Source organism: Lutjanus erythropterus, chromosome 4 (assembly GCF_056507025.1).
Source record: "Lutjanus erythropterus isolate fLutEry1 chromosome 4, fLutEry1.hap2, whole genome shotgun sequence".
Taxonomy (NCBI): Eukaryota; Metazoa; Chordata; class Actinopteri; order Lutjaniformes; family Lutjanidae; genus Lutjanus; species Lutjanus erythropterus.
In genome coordinates, this window is record NC_139320.1 from 34676172 (window position 1) to 34697485 (window position 21314).

General features: G+C 38.3%; 1 protein-coding gene across 3 annotated transcripts in view; it reads left to right on the forward strand.

Annotated features, from left to right (window-relative positions):
• Positions 1 to 3570: 3570 nt before the first annotated feature.
• Positions 3571 to 21314, forward strand: part of stx1a (syntaxin 1A (brain)) — a 98045-nt gene continuing 80301 nt past the window's right edge. For all 3 annotated transcript variants that reach the window (XM_084717780.1, XM_084717778.1, XM_084717779.1), the window contains exon 1: positions 3571 to 3995. In XM_084717780.1, the coding sequence (XP_084573906.1) occupies positions 3966 to 3995 (30 nt within the window). In that variant the 5' untranslated portion in view covers positions 3571 to 3965. The remainder of the gene's footprint in view (positions 3996 to 21314) is intronic.

The window sequence follows — 21314 nt, forward strand, 5'->3', positions numbered from 1 at the left end:
GGCTGGAGGACAGACATGTACTGGTGACGAAAAACACATTTTTTTCCCACACATGGAGACAGAATGGACAGCAACACCAGGGTCCTAGAATTAAAACAATGTTTTATAAATGATCAAATACCTCATCTCCTTTCTGTGATGAGTTGTTTATTGTGTTAACCGCAGAATTTTCTCAATTAAAAATCTGCAATAACAGATTTGTATTACATTGTGCATACATCTGTTTCATAATTCAATGCAATAAAAAAACACCCTGTAAAGCAGATGACATGCAAAATGACAAATACAGTACATATATAGATGTGTATGACGAAGGTTCTTAAGTTTATTTATATAGCACATTTCATCCGACGGTCAAAGATTAGCATTATAATAAACAAACTGGCAGTTCATTAAGTTAATGAGATTATAAAAAGGGAAGAATCAGTGTGAAGGAAATGGGCCTTGCTCATAAGGGGAAAAGTGAACAAAATTAACTTTCAAATTAAATAATATAACAGATTGCTGTAACTACTAACATCCTTTTTTTTTTTTTTTAAATGAGTTTACTGCATGTTTGATGGTTTATGTAGACTATAAAGAATCAGTATTACAGTACCCCAAAGACCTGCTGTGTAACAGAACTTAAAGCAATTGAGGTAATTAAAATTAGTCAAAGCAATAAAACATGGCCCAATACATTAATGGATAAAAAAGAATTACTGGTGAGATTTAAAGAAAACAAATGGGCATGTGAATGTATCTCAAGAAAAAACTCAAGGAACTTAATTATATTTTATTATAATAACCTTAATAATAAACTTAATTTGTATGACATCTTTCATTTTACTTTCCTTTTTTTTTTTTTTACTGAATCCATATTTAACCAGGTAAAACCTATTGAGACCAATGATCTCTTTTTCAAGGGAGGACCAAAACAGCAGCATAGAAAAAGTTACAGACAACAACCACAATAAGATAAACATTCACGTGTTGAATTAAAATGCCTCTACTCAGTGACGAGTACCAGCTTATTCACACTGATACTTGAAAGAGATTTAAAACCTGCCAGGGCGACCAATTCTCTTAGTTCTTTTTGGGGCCTGTTCCTCGTGAGTGGAGCCGAGCACATTAAACCTTTCTTTTTCACTTACGTCCATACACTCATAACTGACAATAAGATCAAACTCTTAGATGATTACAACAGTCAGATCTCTGTGCAAGTTAAGTGCAAATGTATGATGGGAATTAACTGATCTCATACAAGAAATGCAGCTCAAAGGGCTTTACAACAAAAAAAATGCATTCGCCAAGAGCTTCACATAATAAAAGACAATGAATGTGAAGATGTGGTTAGAATGAAATAATTAATATAAAGAGAGGAGAATAAACTTATTTTATTAATAGTAAATAGGATGTGGTAAGGGCACATGAATTATCATAATTCATTCTTTATGCATGGAAAAGGATGAAGTCATTCAAGTAGTACTTGAACAAGTATTCATGCAAGACCAATATGTTAATTAATGTAATAACTCGGGTATTTCAGTCATTATTTCTGAGTTATTAATGATGTTCATGTCTTCTTCATATCTAAATCTGCAGTTAAAGGGACAGGACAAAAAAGTGACCAGTCACGGCAGTGCAAATCTATTCTGCAGAATTTCAAGTTTTGTAATCCTGATTAATTACTTTACTACATTACTTTTTTTTTTTTTTTTTTTTACTTTTTTTTTTATTACAAACCGTGATGTGTCCATCTTTAACACTGGTGAGTAATATATAATTCCTGGTGAAATACATACATATATGTGTCTGTGTGTGTGTGTGTATACATGATATATACAAATTTTCTCTATTGAAACAGTTTCTTGTATTATGATCTCATTTGCATTTGATTTTTTTTCCCAAATACATGATGCCTAAATATACAGGGGGGCTGACTTTATTTGAAAGGCCACAAACAATAAGTCATGAAAAAGTAATGCTTTGTTCATCATGACAACAAAAGAATTGAAATTTAACAGCAGGCAAATGCGCTGCTGTGATCAGCTTTTTGTCCTGTCCCTTTAGCTTCAGACTTACCTTTGAAGAAGATATGAACATCAGTAATAACTCAGAAATCATGACTGAAACGCCTCAGTTGATACGTTAATTAACACATTAAGTCATGCGTGAGATACTTGTATTACATTTCTGATAGTTTATGAAGAACTATATGAATGTTTTTTACATGCTTGAAGACATGTATAAAGTCATGGACCCTCACTATAAAGCAGTCATACTGCCTGGCCCGAAGCGGTGCTGGATGGACCCTCCAACCATTTTCTAATTCACTATTAAAATAAATTCATTACCCAGGAGGGAGGGACAGATATGCCACGTTTGAATGATGGGATAATTATTTTCAGGCTGTGCAGCATTATCCCATGGTGAGTTCTGCAGGGGAAGACAAATATTAGCTGAAGAGGAGCAAAAGTTACTCAGAAATGAGAATAATTCTGATCCCATAAATGTGTTTCTCGTACTAAAAGAGCTCAAACATACTATTTACTCTGCCTCTCGTAAGAGAAGTTTATGTTTTTGAATCAAACCAACATTTCAGTGATTGCATAATGAAAGAGGGTCCAGCTATGTTGCATAAACTATTTCAAATGTTCCCAAAGCGCTCAGAACTAAAATGCAGTTGCATACAGTAAAATATCTGTATATATATCATACATAAGTTAGTTAATTTTAAAATAAAGGATTTCAAATAAAGATTAGTTGAGGGCCTTTTAGCCTAATATTTACTTATTTTATCTGATAAATAATGTCATTATTAATGTTTGCTTATTAACTGGCCCCTGGCCACCTGTCATTTTGCAAAAGTGGCCCCCAGGCAAATCAAGCTGAGTATCTCTGCCAGGCCGCCATTGTAATTAAGAATTTGTTCTTAATGACTTGCCTGAGTTTAAATAAAGGTAAAATAAAAATAAATAAATGAAATAAAGTGTCACCAAAATAAAATTAAAAAGTAACACATTTCATTAGATGGAAAATAAAACCCACTGAGTAACAGAACTAAAAATAAAGTTTAAATAGCATACAAAGATTGCATGAGATAAAGTCAAATACAGCCGAACTGTAAAGCAAATGCAAGATAAACAGTAATAATAAATATGTATTTATTTATATAGCACTTTTTACAAAACAGGTTTACAAAGTGCTTCATAAACAGAAAATACATCGTCTGACAATGGTTTATATATATATATATATATATATATATATATTATTAGAGTATATAAATGAATGAGAGCATAAAACAGCAAAAGTGTCATTAAATTCCATTTGATAAGAATTAGTTTTTAAAAGAGGACACTGAGGTAGTTCGTCTTATTCTCAATGGAAGCTCTACCATCCCGACCCTACCGTTCCTGTACTCTCTAAATCATAAAATCCCAAATTATTTCTGGGTCTTTTGCTGCTTCCATACCAGTCTGCACCACACGTGACCGACAGGGGTCGCTGTGCGCTTTGGCACAATGGAAGCCACCTGGGCGTTATCTCTGAACCTGCTGCTCAATCGATAACCAAATCCAACACAATTTCACCTCCCAGACACACACTCCGAGGCGGTCATTTCTTCACCAGAGTTCCGTCTGTTACACTGACTTTAACGGAACAGAACAGAAAACTTACAGAGGGGCTTCATCCAGAAAAAAATCAGATCAATTAGTGCGGGCTGAGGAGGAAGTTGAGGGCGTGTAATGGGTTAACGGCGGAAGGCCTCGCCTCACCTTTAGTGCGCGTCACCCGGCGCTGTAAAGTGGTCCCACCGTCTCTCCACAGGGAGAAAATCACCGCCTCTACCGCCGCCAGACGCGCATCCTCGCCCCGGTCTCTCTCACATCATCGTGTCGGTCTCCGCCCCGCCGCTCCGTCAGCGCACACATCCACGAGACAACGAGAACTGCGGGGATAAAGAGTGATTCACAGGAGCCATGAAGGACCGCATGCAAGAACTTAGACATGTAAGTTACTGTTTGGTTGTTTTAAACGCGCAGCAGTCACTTGTTGTGTGAATGGAGGCTTTCTGGATGTGGAAGTGGGTTCAGAGAGCCGGGCGCGCTGATGGAGCAACAGTTGTGACTCTCCGGGCGCTGATGGAGGCTCAAATTCGGTGTTTTATTAGAGGCAACAGGCGCATATTAGGACCAAGCGTCGCTGCGTGTGTAAAACCGAGCTGAGATGAATGATTTCAGGTGTTTTAATCAAAGTAAAAGTCGTTTTTTCCTCATTCTCACACCGAAAAATCACTTTCATCTTCCTGCTTTTATTCTTTAAGCAATTTAAAGGCTATTACAGGATGTGTGCGCGACTCCAGAGGGAGTTTATAGGAGAGTCGTTTTATACTTAATGGTATTTAATTTAAGACTGACTCATTAATTTAATGTCCAGTGTTACCTTTTAGTATTTTCTATTTCTCTGTAATATTTTTAGAATCTAGTAGTTACCCAGAAGCCAGTAGCCTGTGTCGAAATGCTACTGGTGAATGTATGTGTGTGTGTGTGTGTGTGTGTGTGTGTGTGTGTGTGTGTGTGTGTGTGTGTGTGTGTGTGTGTGTGTGTGTGGTTTGATCGATCTGGCCAACTATGGGTGTGTGATTGAAATAGAAAATTGGTCCCAGCTCGCCCATTTCACCTGTTAAATGTCCGCCCTCTGCGCGTCACAGGCGGTCCTATCTACCGTCCGACCGATACTGGATTTTTTGGGGGCTGATACCAATATTATTGATTAAAAAACTGCGGATATGTATATATCGGGCGATGTTCTTTATTTATATATAAAACTCCAAAATGACATCAGAACACTGAAACAGTAGGCTAAACTTTCACTGGCATTGCAAATAATTATAATTACTGACTGACTTATGTATAAAAAAAAAAGCAAATGGGGCTTCAACTGTTAACTGGTTACATTAAATTAATACCCAACTATATTGATAATTAATTGGTTTGAGTAATTATTTAATAAAAACAGCCGAAACTCTCTGTTTCCAGTAAACAGAATATTTTGGACAGAATAAGAGAGGACATCATCTTGGACTTTGGGAAACACTGATTGATATTTTTCACTATGTACCGACACTTTATGGCACAAACAACTACTCGAGAAAATGATCAGCAGGTTCATCAATAATAAAACTAATTGTTAGTTGCAGCCCTAAACACAAATATAGCAACTAGAGGCCAACAGATGTGTCAGTCGACTGATATTAATGGCCTGATGTTGGTCTGTCACAGCTGTATTGCTCTCTCATTGTATCAGCATACATGTTGTCTGATATTGCATATATGAAAACATTTTTGTTGTTAGATTTACTAGCCCAGTATGTCATTTTACTTACAGGTACCAGTATTGGTTGGGCCTTAGTATTAACTTGAATGAAGAAAGACGGTCATACCTACATAAAATGCTGCCTTTAAAACTTAAAACACAACAAACAAAAGTTTGCATTACGTTTCGTAAAAAAAAAAAAATTGAATGACATATATGCTGATACCAACATAGGCTGTTACAGCTGTGCTAGGCTAATATTGGGTAGATAATACTGGTTGATCAATATAACTGATCTGGCTATACCTAAAAAACATTTGACCACCCACACCAAGCACAGTTATATGCTTTTACACATCAATCCTGTATCCTCTAGTCATGAAAATAAAGCTGTAAATATGAAAATATGAATTCCACATTTAAGCCTCCTGATCGTTTTAATAGCATCATAAACTACCATGTAATTTTTAAAATCATTTATACTCGTTGCACAAAGCTTTTTGCTGTTGGATTTGGGGATTAAATAAGACCCAGAGGATGCATTGATTAGGTTTTTGCTTGAGTATGCCTCCATAGGAATGCTGGAATGCTGCTTTTGAGCTTGATATATATACATATGTGTGTGTGTGTGTGTGTGTGTATGTGGTAAAGTGGCCATTGTTAGATCTGGGTAATTGGCAGTTAAGCTGAGGAGAGAGAGGGGAAACAATTTACGACTCCTCAGTTTTCAGTGAAGATGCAGCTATGAATTGGCCTCAAGGGAGACAACCCAACCCTGCCAACTCTGTGTGTGTGTGTGTGCATGTGCGTGTGTGTGTGTGTGTGTGTGTGTGTGTGTGTGTGTTTGAGAGAGGCGTGTCTCATCTCGAGCCTGCCACCCTGCCTCCTTGCAGTGCTGGAGGGATGCAGTTGTACAATTGAGGGAGACAGGGAAATCGCCTGAATCTTCCTCAGCAGCTTCACAGAGATTCAGTCAAACCATTCAGATTTGTCAGAACTCGTCTGTCAGCTGCTGCTCATCTTATTTTCTTCTATTATTTCTGATCATATCTTTGTTGTCTGAGAAATGGCTGCTGGAGCAGCTCCAGCCAGACCAATTTCAGGCAATCCTGGACCAAATAAAATTGAAGTAAATTGCAAGTCACAGAGTGTTATTTCCCATCAGCACCAGATTAATATTGTTTTCCATTTACAGCCTCAAGTTAACGCGGCTTCGTGAATCTCATGTAGATGTCTCAGTGGGTCTAGGCAGCATATTACAACAGCACAGAGCAGGACATGTGTGATTGTCCAAATGCTCTGAACTAGTAACTAATAGTCAATAGCTATAGCTAATAGTTATTTCAATATTCATTTTTTTAAGTTAATTGTATCAGAAAGTTTTGAAAAATGCCCATAGAAAAGTCCAGGCATGTTGTGTTGTCTGAACAATAGCACAAATTCAAACATATTTCATTTAAAGTGACATAAAACAAAGAAAAGTGGCAGATATTCACATTTGAGAGGCTGGAACCAGTTAATTTTTGTCCAGCTTCAAATCAAGAAATGTTGTTACTTGTGCAGCAAATGTTCCTGCTGAGATTTGCTGTTGAGAACTCAATGACTTACTACCAACTAGGGCTGCAACTAATGATTATTTTCATTGTTGATTAGTTGTTTGGAAAATGGTGAAAATCAGCCCAAGATAATGTCCTCAAATGTCTTGTTCTGTCCACAACCCAAAGATATTCAGTTTACTGTCATAAAGGAGTAAAGAAAACAGAAAGTACTCACATTTAAGGAGTTGGAATCAGAGACCTTTTTCTTGAATAAATTACTAAAACTGATTAATCAATTATTAAAATAGTTAGCATTTCATTTAAGGTTCACCTCCAGTCATTTTGTAAACAATATAAAGTGCTCTGCAAGAAGTAATAAATTATGTCTGATATGTTTTGGGGTTTTTTTTTGCAAATGAAATGGCTTACATATAGTTCCACACCCTGCCTTCATTTTGTATTCAAGGATTCATGAATATGCAAATATTATTTGCCCTCTCCACACCCCCAACCCTCAACTCTACCCAAGCTTAGACCATGCTACTCCTCAGCAGTCTGTACAACAATGATAGAAATCCTATCATATCCATACAGGGTTATGAGTATAAAACTGTTAAAATACTCAGAATTTACTGAAATGAAAAGTTTAGGTATCTTATTTTGAAGGAACCACAACTCAGATCTACACCAGTGGACAACAACTGATGGATTAAAGGAGTGTGGAGAGTTGAGTCACATTACAGCTAAACAATTTAATGCCTTCTGTCTAATGGATCTGTCTGACAGGGCTGCACGCATTCAAGATAGTTAAAAAACTCATCCCTGAAAGATATATTCTGGTTGAGTGAACTGGAAATAAAATTGCGGAGTCTGTTGGGGGCTATAACAAAATCAGAGAGTTGACCTATTAAATTAACTTTCAAAGTCTCAGTAAGCTGCATACAGACTCCAGTCCACACCACAAAACCGGTAGAAAGTGTGGACTGGGGTTAGACTTTTGGCAAGATGAAATTTACATGCCGTTGTTTCTTTTAAAAAAAAAACAGCGTCAGGATTTCTTGATATGAAAGCCTGATGAGATTATGATTAAAAATGCATCAGTCCTGCTTTTTCCCTCCTGATGACAAATCTGATACCTCAACTCAGGATATCTGCAGATAAAGTACCAATCTGAGGCCATTACTCTGCTTATCTCTCTGTGTGGAACTCACTGGGATTCATTTTTATGTAAGATTGCATGAGCTATAACACTAAGAACTGACTCTGCAGCCTGCTGTGAATTAAAGGACTGGTGTGTAAGGTTTGGGGGGATTTACTGGCAGAATATGGCCAAAATGAAATTTAGTATAATCAGCTGAGAATAAGAATCTTTGTATTTCTCCATGTTTCTGCAATAGCCCAGAATAGACAAACCAAACACTGGGTATAGATACACCTTTTGCATTTTGTGCAGCCACTATAGGTTCTCCTAGATGTTTGGAGGAGGAGCATGAGGGGAGCGACATTCAGTTGGTTGCAGTCCACAACCTCGTTGCTAGATGCCAATAAATCCTGCGCACTGGTCCTTTAATGAATGTAATTAATAGTTGAACACTGTCATGGCTTTCCATCATACAGTTAAGCTCAGCGGACTGTTTTAGAAACAGACTTCACTCAATGCACTTCCATTAATACCTACAATACACTGTCTGTGTGCCTATTACTTGCTGAGTTGTTTTTCAGTGAACATGAAAATTGTAATGCAAAACTGATCATTTCCACTAATTGTATCACGTGTCGCAATTGCAATTTCGGTCAAAATAATCATAATATGACTTTTTACGTGTTTATTGGACGTAGTGAAGGTACGTAGCGTACGCACTGTGAATTTCCCGGTCACATACATCTCCCAGCTGAGACCTGGGAGGGCTCTAGGACCTGGGAGTGGCGGGCAAATATGCCGCCAAATGCTAGTTGATGGGTTGACAATGGCCAGTTGGAAAATTTTAACATGTCATATTTTAACATAATTACAATGAAATCGACAAAGAAAGTGTATTTATCGTGGATTGTAACATCTGGCTGAGGGTTATGATTCAGTATATCACAATATATTTCAATACATTGCAATATTGTAATGTATTGTGATATATTCTTTTTTTAATCTAATTTTAGCAAACAACATCATATTCATAAATCTGAATATAACAATAATTTCCTTTTTCATGCTGTCAGAACAGTGATGACAGATAGTAATGCTTTATATATCTGCGTTTGTTAAATCTGTGTTTGTTGATAGATTTAATTTAGAGGGACTTGCTCTCTCAGTTAAATGTTGCCATTATTTTTTGGGACTTTTTGTCTCCTAGTGTGAAAATATTTGTTTTGTGCTACATTACCAGCTGCTTAGATAATTAACTTCAAGTAACATATTACAAAGATATCACATAGGTGTTAATTTTCACTCACAAGCACGGGGGCAGCCAAAAGAAGAGCTCTGCAGCTTTCGTTGCTTCTGCGTGTTTCTGTGTTTTTGTAGAGTCACACTGTAAGTTTACTCACCCATGTGCTTGTGTGTCATTTTGGCAGGAAATTGAGTTTTGCTCATATGTGTGCGAGGGTGCAGGTTCTGCTCCAACGTTGCCCATATGCACATAAAGCTACTTTATGAGCTCAGCACCTGCCTACGACTCCGCTCCTCGAGCAGCTCATTAGCTCGCTGCCTAAAAACTGCCAGTCTTGATAAGTAAAACGGTCGTACCGCGGCCTCTCCCGTCCCCTCACCTCGTCCCATCACTCCCAGTTGGCCAGGCAGTGATTTAGTGACAGATGGCGCAGATAAGATGCGTTTGTCAGCCGTCCTCGAGCTCTCAAACCTACAGGGGGAAACATGCTGATGAGGTTATTACAGATTTCACACACCACAGCCGCTGTTATCAATCAAACGTGATTGTTTATCTTTTGACGTTTTATCAGCTCTGTTTTTTTTTCCTGTCTCATCATTTGATTGACCGTATCTACCTCTTTTCCCATCTGCATCTCTTTTTAATAATAACCTCTCTACTTTCATCTTGGTAATGGGGACTTCCTACATTATGGCTCTTTGCTCTTTTCCCCTCACTGATTTATCAGATGCCCCCCCCCCCCCACCTTCATTTCCCCTCTCCTTTCTCCCTCCTGTCCTCTCTGTGCAGCCTTGTTAGTCAGTGTTAGCACACTCTTACAAATAAGGGTTCCACAAAGGTTCCTCCTGAAGGGCTCTACCCAGAACCATTTGCTTCTGATGAACCTTTTCTTGAAGAAAGGGCTTGTTAGAGTTCTTTGTAAGTCTAGGGGTTCCATTAAGAATCCTCTTCCTCCAAAGAACCCTTTTTGTTGAAATCCTTGAAGAATTCTTTTGTCAAAGGTTCTCTGTACTAAAGTATGAAAAGGTTCTCATTAAAACCGTCTGGGTGTGTGAGGATAAAACCCTTAGAATATAAGTGGGTTCTTGGTAGAACTCCTTGGGTATGTTCTAGATAAAACATTTGGCATAAGAAAAAGTTCTCTGTGTAAACCCCTGACTGGGTTCTAGATAACACCCTTGGACTATAAAAAGCTTTTTTGGTAGAGCTCCCTGAGGGTGTTCTAGATAAAACCCTTAGAATATAAACATTCTCAGTAGAATTCCCTGATTGCATTTTATTGATAAAATCCTTGGAATATAAAAAATGATTCTCAGTAGATCCCTCGGGGTGAATTCTAGATAAAACCCTTGAAATGTAAGAAGGTTCTCGCCAGAAACCCTTGGGTGGGTTCTTTGTAGCACCTTTAGAAAGTGGGAGGTGGTTCTGGTAAAAACCCCCAGATATGGTTCTGGGTGGAACCTTTCACAGGTGCTTCTAGGTATATCTCTTTATGCTGGGTTCTAGGTAGAACTCTCCGACAGCCCTTCTCCACCAAATTAGCTCTGGTTCTTCAACCGGTTCCATTCAAGGTTCCTTGGGACCTTGGTACTATCTGAACCGATCTACATTCCCCCCAGTATTCAGCAGAACCATTATTATTTAGGATGTCATCAACAGAGGCACAACCTGTAGAGAATGACACACCCACATTGGTTCCTAAGGAAAACAGAACGGTTCAAAATTAGGTGCTTGAACTGGAACAGGGCCAGTTCCATGTTGATGGGAAAAACCTGTGAGAGTGTTGCAAGTGGACCCTTTATAAAAGGTTCCACCATGAATCAAACTGGTTTCTCCAGTGGGGACAAGCTGAAGAACCTTTTCAGTTCTGGTTAGCACCATTATTTGAGAGTGTGTGTTGGCCGGGCTGCTCACTGTCACTGCCTGAGTGACACATTAACTAATAGGGTGAACGTGGAGCACACAGCGACTGTGTGTGTCTATGACTCTCATGTTTCTTTTCATTATCGCCCCTGCTCACCTCCATCTCCCTTTTTATCCCTCTGTATTTCTTGTCCTTACCTCCTTTTCTTCTGTCCTTAACCTGACGGCGGTCGACACTTTGACAGCGACACAAACAACAGCGAAGGGGGTAAAAAGCCGCTTAGGTTGCTGTTGAACTGAGCATTGAATGTGGAGGGTCAGAGGTTTTATTTGTCCTCAGCTCAAAGCTTCGAGCCTTCTGTAAACGCTCAATCTGTGGTGGTGGAACCAGCAGCTTTCACAGATGAGCCTGTATCCTTAAAGGGGTAGTTCAGATTGTGGAGTTGTGTATGTGTATGACTTACAGTAGATAGTGGCCTCCAGTGTGTAGAAGCAGTTTAGGAAGCCAAGCAATTTACTGCTGTGGACAGGGTCAACGGCAAAATATTTTTCTGAATGGAAACAAATATAAACCAAATATCACTCTCTCCAAAGCCACCAGACTCCTTTGGAAAAATCAGTAACTTTACCTTGCAGGACGCGGGAGTTGCGTATCTACCATTGCCTCAATTGTTAGTTTGTTGGACTGTGAAAAAAAAATCAATTCTTTAAGTATCATGATTCTTTTTTTTTTTTTGCAATTCCTGAATTGATTTTGTATATAAAAAATAACCGTGGCTTAGTCTGTTAGCTCAATGCTAATGTATAATTAGAACTCCCACTGATGTGCTAATGGATATTAGCATCACAACTGTGGTAATATTCTTAACAAACTGACACATATACCTTCACATGCTCAGCATAAAACGACATTCAGACATTCAGGAACATATTTCCTCTGATCTGTGGAAACAAACTTATAGCCGCTGATTTGATTACCTACTTTGATTTCAACACTCCACACTGACCAGCTACAGCAACCCAAAAGGGTCAAAAGTACACCTGCCACTTGGAGGAGATATTGCGTGCCAGGGGAGGACAGCAAATATATACAGTACATTTATATTTTCTATTTTATTTGTTGTTCACTACTTGATGAGTAGGAACAGCTAAATGTAGAAGTTTACTTCAAAAAGTATTTAATTTACTACTGTTGTATCCAGTACAGCAATGATGCTGCTGAAATAAAACTCAGAAAGACTGGCATGTGAAGTATGAATTATATTATAGAGCAAACTACGATTGCAGTACAACTGGCACCCAATTGTCATGATAGTATCAAAGCAGCAGATAACTGCATCGTTCCAGCCCTATTAGTTTGTTTGTGTAATTGTGTGACTTTGGTGTGTTAAAAGGTTAGTTCGGATTCATGTAAGTCGCACAATACAAACTGAGTAACCGTTTCACACAATGGTTTACCAGCAACTTCTAAAATGAATGATTTTGCCAGTGGAGTCTGGTTGGTTTAGAGAGAGACGTACATGGTTTATATAACGGCAAGGCTAAGCAATGAAAATATTCTAAATTTAGCATCTGCTTACACTGATACTCATTTTGACTAAAATACATTTTGCTGCTGACCCTGTCCACAGCAGCTCATTGCTTAGTTTCCTCCCTGCTTCTTCAAACCGGAGGCGTGCCGACCGCCATCTACTATACACTGACTATCCATAAATACTTTGTAAAAACCCCACTTCAAATAATCCAAACTGTCCCTTTAAAATTGATTGTGGACAAAGGGAATAAAATAACGGCAAAATGGGTTGTCATTGTCCTATATTGTCACTATTACCCAGAAGAAAGGCATGCACATTATTCAGAAACACATAGAGGCTGCATAATTGCATTGATGAGCCATGAAATGAGTGTGACTGATCTGGCATTTCACCAGGGACTTGTCTGTCTTTGCAAATGAGGTGACAGTTGCAATGATATCCAATATCTGTCAGGCTGCTAATAGGTATTTTTGAACTGTGTAAATGGCTGGTCCATTGAATCACTGTGCACAACACAACATCCTTATCCATACCAGTAAAGCATGAAATAAGAGTGTCTTCTGCCTCAGTGTGATATCAGTGTGTGCTGATGGGTTTTGTGGTAAATTCTTGTTGTTTGTTCTCATGAAGTGTAGCAGCTCCCGAGGCGTCATCTAATGGAGATACTAATAATAAATGTAAGCGATTCTGTAATCAAACTTTCTCCATCTGCTGTGGAAAAATCAGCTTCGAGTCATATTTGCTACTAAAATTTTATTTGTAATGTGCCAACCTCGTATAATCGATAGCAGCACTGGGTTTTTTTGTGTTTTTTACTCATACAGATAACGCCTTTTATCACAGATGCTCTGCAGAGATTACGGCTGTGAACTGTCATTGACCTCATTAGGTTCTAAGTAGCTCTGTCTGCCTTTGTTGGGTGATGATATTTCATAATAATACAGTAATAATGTGCTTAATCTTGCCAGCATGAGGCTGAACAGGCACTTTTAACAAACAAGTCCTCCAAAGGAAACAACAAAATGCGTTATTTGCCATCAATCATCATCATCCTTTATAAACATCAGCAGGACAACATAATTTGTCAAAGCCCACCAAACTGTTACCAACCGTTTTGTGACATTCTGTGGTTAAGGCATGAAAGTTTAGAAAAATGACTTTGTTAGTGTTAAAGAAAGACAATGGTTTTAGTTGACATAAGTACTTGCAATAACTTTTTGGGCTCTTGGGGTCAACAGAGTAATGAATACTGACATACAGTAATATCACCTTTTAAAGGTTGAATATGGAACGTTTAGGATGATCTATTGGAAGAAATGGAATTCTGTTCCTAAATATGTTTTCATTAGTGTATAAAATAAGAATTGTTGTGGAGTTTTTTTTTGTTTTTTTGCCCTAGAATGAGCCATTTTTATCTACATAGACCATGGATCCAGTGTGTCAGGTTTATAGAGATCTATTGGCAGAATATTGTAGAAATGAAAAATAATATTCAGGTGCGTTTTCATTTGTGTACTATCACAGGAAATTAAGAACTCTTTGCATTTCTACAAAGACAGCAGCTCCTCTTCCACATAGTCCACCATGTTGAACCGCCATGTGTCTACAGTAGGCCAGAGTACATACTTTTAGCTCCGGTTTTGGTCTCCACCAATTCCTGCAGAAAATATCTGGCAATTTAGGAGCTAAATGCTCCACATTAACCAGCTAGTCTCTAACTGTGTCTGTCTGCTGGTGCTGAAGAAGTGTACAGTGTTTTTGGAGAGAAAATATATTTTCTGTGGGTTCATCATTATAAGTATCCTCCTTCACATTCAAGCAATCATTGTTATAAATATTGATCAAAGATTCATTAGTTTAAATGAAAAAATGGTAGGCATTTGGTTATGGCACAACCATTTTTCAGTATTCAAATCCAATTCTTCCCAGCGTTAAGTCTTGCCTCTGAAAAATGTCTTGATATGGAAGCAAGACACTTGAAATGTCAACTTTGAGGTGAGAGAATGATTGTAATCATGGTTAAATGAAATACATTTTGACTACAGTTCTGTAGACCCATCCATAAACCCCAGTGTTGTTCCTCTGCAGCTTTTGTGTCACTGTAAGAACTCGTCACACTGTTTTGTCTTTCCTGATGGACAAGAATCATAATTCCTTCAAGCCATATGCTGAAACAGCAATGTGATGGACATTTTTTTTAGTATTTATTTACCAAAGATTTATCACTTAATTGAGGCAATAATAGATTATTCAGTTGCTATAAGATTATTCGAAATACAAGGTAATCATGACTTTAAACCCTAATGTACATATATTTTTATTTTAAGCCTATTCTTACGCTTGTTTTCTGATATTTTTCTTGAATTTTTTCTTGACTTCTTGCCCTGAAGCTCGTTCATCTCTTCCTCTTACAGGCATGATTTTTTCTTGCACACCCTGCCATTCTTTGACATCCCTCTCACTCTCTGTTACATTTCTCCCATATCTATAATATAATTGTGTTGGTGGTGCTGTCATGATCCTTCATGGTCAGGGAGTCGCAGACTGAGGCGCTCTGAATGTATTCCACAGGGCAAGAAGGAGAAGGGACTGGGGGTGGGTGAAGCCATGGCATTCGGTAAGTGGTGACAGCACATCTCCTTTCCCTGCCTGTGATCTGTCATTAAAGTTCAATTGAAGCTTTATGACATTTTCTCACCCACTCCTGCTACGCTGAACACTGGCCGACCACCCGCAGCTGCCTACACGTATGCCTAGGGTGAACAAGATTGTGTACGAACATCCTCAACAGCGTGTAATTTATGTATTCATATCCATACCCATCGGCCAATTACGCGCTAACGAGCCCAAATGGAAGTAAGCATCCACTATTTAGTCTGAAAGGTCAGTCATCTCATCCGAGGCCCCGTGGCAGACAGAGTTATCTCTGCGAGGATCGGCAGCTGCAGACATGTGAATTCTGGCCTGCAATTGATTATCATTGATTTGTGGAAAGACGCCCTATTATCACATAAGTCATTATTTAACCTTTTGTAGTGTGGCAGTTTGTAAATTTGTATTTAAGCGTGTTTAAATGGCATCACTTTGATGGTTACATTGTGAAAGGTCAGAAAGATGTGAGGGAGGCAGAGGGTGGAGAGGGAATAAAGACAGAGACGAAAAAGGGAGGGAGAGCAAAAGAGGGATAAAATCTGGGAAAAGATTAACTGAAGAGGAAGAGATTGCACAACGAAGATTAAGAAGTTTAAACCTGAACTATGAGGAGTTTCTAACTTTAGTTAACGTTTCAGTTTAAAACAGATTCCTCTATATGATGTAAGTTAATGAGACCATTAGTGAGATACTTGCTGTTTCTACAAAGATATTCTGTCAGATTCTTCTTGAAATCAGATTAAACGATTTACAGCATGCAGACCAGAGGAGTCTGTGTTTACATGAGCTAGCTAGCTTCAGAAATCAACCAAATATTAACAGTAGTAGAAGATCCTTCTAGTAGCTTTACTCTAAGTTAAGTCCTAAATGACCATGCACCTGTAAAGATTGTGGAAAATTAATCTATTGCTAGGTTTTAATGCATCTGGACTAAAATTTCAAAATGTATTTATTTTATTATTTTTTTTCCAAAATTTGACCTTTATTTTCTAATTTACAGTCTGTATCCCCCATCTAGGGTATCACTTCAACAAAATTATTTACCTATGTTTTTAAGACGGGAAGTATCTAATCTATATCTAATCTTTGAATATGTAACAAGCTATTAACATTTATAAACAAAGCATTCCTACTTTTATTCTACTTTTGTCCTTGTGGTGACCCTACACTAACAATATCCCATCAGCAAAGGAAGCTAAACAAAGAAAGTGAAAAACTCACGAGCCTCTTGATGATGATGTAGTGATACACATTTACATTTAAGAGTAAAATGAAGGGTAACCAATATACCATATTTATATATTATTGATTATCTGTAGAGTGTAGGCCTTAAAATTGAAGTATATCTATGAGTGATTGTCCCTGTTTTATACCATTCAGAGCCTGATTATCAATGTTGTCAAAATTTAATTCATTATTTTTTAACAAGAGCATATAAAATTATCCTTAAAAACACATTTCTTAAATAAAATCTCCCTAAACATAACATATTCATCATGGCCAGTGTCTTTGTCCACATACACTGCCATTCTGGTTTTTGATAAAAATGATGAGTATATTTTTGAATGTTGGCATTAAGTCACATGACCTGAGGACTTGACCCATTCAGCCGTCATTGTTTTTCATAATATAAAGTGCATCAATTTAATATGCCCCCCTCTCACAGCCTCTAAAATGACTGTATCCACAGGATATAGAAAGCATCTACAAAATAAGATGCTTCTCTTAGGACCAGGTAATAATACAGACACAGCATAAAAATATGTAAAGTATAACTTTGAGCAGATAAGTGAATGTTGACATGGTCTTAAGAAAGTGTAGTGGGATGTAAAGAAGAAAAGACAAAGTGAAGGCGTGAGGAGGGAGAGCGAGACAGAGGTAACTGAGTCCATGTTGTGTGGGCCAGCCGCTGTAGTGAAGCTGAAGTCTGGAGGAAGCACAGCGAGAGAGAAGGAGGCGAGAGGATGACGGACAGGGAGAATGAGAGAGAAAAAGGAAGATGATTAAAGGGGGAGGACACTGAGGAGGATTGTTAGGAAAAGGAAATTGTTGCACATGCACACACTTTGACTCTGTGCTGCTGCTGCGGTGGCAGGGCTTCATCTCCTCTCCCACCCACATTATTCTTCTTTTTGTATCCCCTGAACCTGGCTTGCTGTGGGAAGGGCTGATGAAATCCTCTTGTTAACCTTGGCCAGATCTGTTTTGCACTGAAATGCAGAGCATATGCTTGAGAAACTATTCATTCGAGCAAAATCAAAGAGAAAAACCCAAGTCACAGGAAATAACATAAACATATAAATATAAGACAAGAATCAGATGGTTACAACAGGTGCTTATTTTCATTGTGGTCGTGCTGCTGGGCAAGAATATGTTAAGTCTACCTAATTAGTATATAAAAGATCACACAAGATCACAGGTTCTACACACAGTAGATTTCTATTTCCGTTTCCTGTGACAGTGGCAGGGCGTTTAAGAATGGAGGGAAAAGAGTAAGAAAGAATCTACTTGGGGATTCAAACCCTTGTTTCCTGTGCAAAAGTTTTGTGTTTGACTATTTTACAACTTTTTGACTATTAATACATTCATCCTTTCTCTTACTGTTAGTTATTTAACCCAAAATACGATCTTTTCCTAATGTGATTTTGTTTTTGTTGCCTAAATCAAACCACATAGTTTTGGTGTCTAAACCTAAGCAAACTAAACTCAACCAAGTAGTTTTAGTGTCTTAAACTAGCCAAACTAGACATAATTAAGTAGTTTTGGTACCTGTAACTAACCAGATAATTTTGGTGCCTAAAGCTATGCAAACTAAACCTTAAATCCAGCCCAAACCTAACCAAGTAGTTGTGGTGCATAATCTAACCAAAGGACACTCAGTTAATTAGTTTTGGTGTCTGAACCTAAACAAATATTTTTGTTGCCTGAACCTACCCAAACTAAAACCCTACCATTTGGTTTTGGTGCCTAACCTAGTTAAACTAAACCTAACCAAGTAGATTTGGTGCCTAAAGCCAACCAAACTGCAACCGGCATCTTGGAACTTTTTGAGAAACTGGAAAATTTGTTTAATTTCATGTTTCATGTGAGCTGTTTTTTATTTAAGGACCACAGGTGTTGGGTTTTTTTTTATAACCAATCAATAATTAGTGCTATAGCTGCCCTGCTGACATCATTAGCAGTCGATGTGGAACCTGCTGTAGAAATTACTAAGAGTGTTACCTTAACATTTGTTATGTTGATAAGAAGAGATATGCCAATTTAGTAGTTTTTTAAAGTTCACTTGCAGCAAACCGTGTAGCTGACTTCATCTCATCCATGCCATTTTCTCTGCCATCACTTTTCACTGACACATGATGACGCCTGCAGATATGTGAATGGCATGATTTTTCTTCAACTTGGAAATAGCCACCAATGAGCACCAGACCAAATTGCTCAAGAATTTAAATTAGCTTGTTACAAATTTGGAGACCTGAAGGCAGATTAAATTGAAGGCAGTTGAAGGTTTTCAAAGCTTCTCTTCGTTGTTTTGGTTTAATCTCACTGCTTTTATCCACCTTGTTTCTAACAGCTGCATTTCTCAGCAAAAATACCTCTAGAAACTGTCTGTCCAACAGCTGACAGACACCGTTAGCTTTTGTTCAGGCTGCAGACAAATCAGATCTGTTTCTCAAATCAAATCTTTAAGACAGACTGTCCACACAGTTATATGCAAGTGATCAGATTGAATTTGTGTCTCCAAATCACCAACCTATCTGCACGGGCAGCTGTGGTAACAACGTAGGCGTCAGCAACTGCGTGTGCTGGTGACACCCTCCAAACAATTGTGCTGTCAAGTTGGTGTACAAAAGTCTCTTCCCAAAGTGCCAACAGACAATCTATTTCAGTGTCTGTCCACTGACTGTTGTGCTCTGTGGGAGCATCCGAACTGAATTCTTCTGTAGAAATCTGATCGGTTTCAAATCACCTGCAATTTGATATAATTTTCAGAATCCCATTTCATGTGTTTTTTGCTGTCTAGAATTTTTAAAATTAATCTGGGTATGCCAGAACAAAAATGTGTCTTGGCTTTCAGCCTGCTACAAGGCCTGAGAGATAAGACAAAGCCATTGGCTGGGGAACTTAGTGGAGCATTTAGCAGCTAACGAGTCAGATATTTTCCTGTAGAGATGATGGAGACCAAACACAGAACTAAAAGGAAGTGAGCATTGGAATTACAATCATCAGGATGCCAGAAATGCAACTCCACATGAATGATTCTTTTACTTCGTTTCTGATGGGTGTGCAAATAAGCAATTAGTAACAACTGTGCCATAACAACTATATTAGGTTATTGTCTTTGCAGGTCATCCAAAAATCAATTACGGCAGGCTGAAATTGATGTCTGTGTCTGGTTGCGAGAAGTGCCAAGTCTGCTGAAACCATCATCAAAGACACACAGCAGAGCGTGTAGATCTGCAGTTGTACTAGATTCAAATTCAAGTGTCTCTGCAAAACAGAAGAATGGATTTTTTTTCTCGGTGATTGCTCCTACAATCTGTACTCCAGAGCATCACTGTGTGCAGACAGGATTGTCTGGAAAGTAATGTATCACATATATATCTTAAATCAGAGAGTATTGATCTGTGATTTTAATAGCAAGTTATCAGCAAGAGTGCATGGATCAGTTGTAGTACACATGGATAGGAAAATCAACCACATTATTTTTTTTCCAGCTGACCACATTGTCAAAATGACCCACTATTCATCAATGATTGCCCTGAATCAAAGATGGAGACTTGTTGATTTTCCTCAGAGATTGCTTCTGGTGCTGTTGTCAGTGAGGAGACAGCACAGTAATGTGAAAGGGACTGACTGAGATTTACATTTGGCCGGCTCAATCTATCACTTCCTGTGTCCTCTCGTCACCCACGCTGCTCCCCGGTTGTGTAATTATCTTGTCTCGATAGCTCTGCGCTGTGTCTTCCTCCTCCTCCATCAGCCGGTCATTTACTCTGACAGTCAGTCAGTCATGAGGCTGGTTTGTTGATTTGTGGTTTTGCTGTGTCAGCATCAGCTCTGTGCCACCAGCATTCTGCTGCTTTTGATAAATTAAATCATTTGATTTGCTTTTATTTTTTGAATTAATTTATGTTTGTTGTTAAATTACATGGTCATTGGTTGTTTTTCTGTTGAGTTTCAGCTGCACAAGGGAAAATGAACTGTTACTACCAGCTGATCTTGCATGCACATAGACTATAGACCTCTCAGGCTGTGAAAGTCTTGATGGTTTGACCATGGGAGCAGTTGAAGACGTGGACATGGCTATTTTAATAAGTATGGTTGTGTGTGTGTGTGTGTGTGTGTGTGTGTGTGTGTGTGTGTGTGTGTGTGTGTATGAACTTTTGAAGGCCCATTTTTTGGGCATATTTGACAAGTGAGGACACTGGCCAGTCTTCATTTTTTCAAAAGGTTTTTCAGTTTACTCTCAATTTCCATGAGAGAAAGTGCCTTTAGGCATTTTTGGATCATCTTCGTCTTCAGTTCATTTTAAATTCTGGAGACATATATTACCAAAAGCAGATCATCTGCCAAAAACTGGCTGTATCACCTAGTTTAAATTCTGTACGTCTACAGCTGCTTTGATCTGGATCAAACATACATGATAAATACGGCTAACTCTATTTTCATGATAGTAACAAAGGTGTGTCTCACTATATTTTTGGTTCTTCTTCTTCTAGCCATTGTTAGCGAGATGGCAAGTAACTTGCTAGCTAAGCTCACAGATATACCCACATGACTGTTCGCTAACAGGCCTGGTCCTTTAGCTGAATGGACGCTGCAGCTGACTGTGTTAAAAGACATCCGCGGTTTGATTCTCAGTCTCTGTCCCCTGAGGTTTCGACCCTTGTCCCCTGGGGGTGGCCTCTAACCAAGCTTGGATGTTGCACTAAATCAATTGTTAGCTACCTAGTTAGATAGCATTAACATTAGCTAACTTTAGATGTGACCATTTCTTTTTTTATGTATCCCCCAACAAAATTGTTAAACTATCTTTAAAA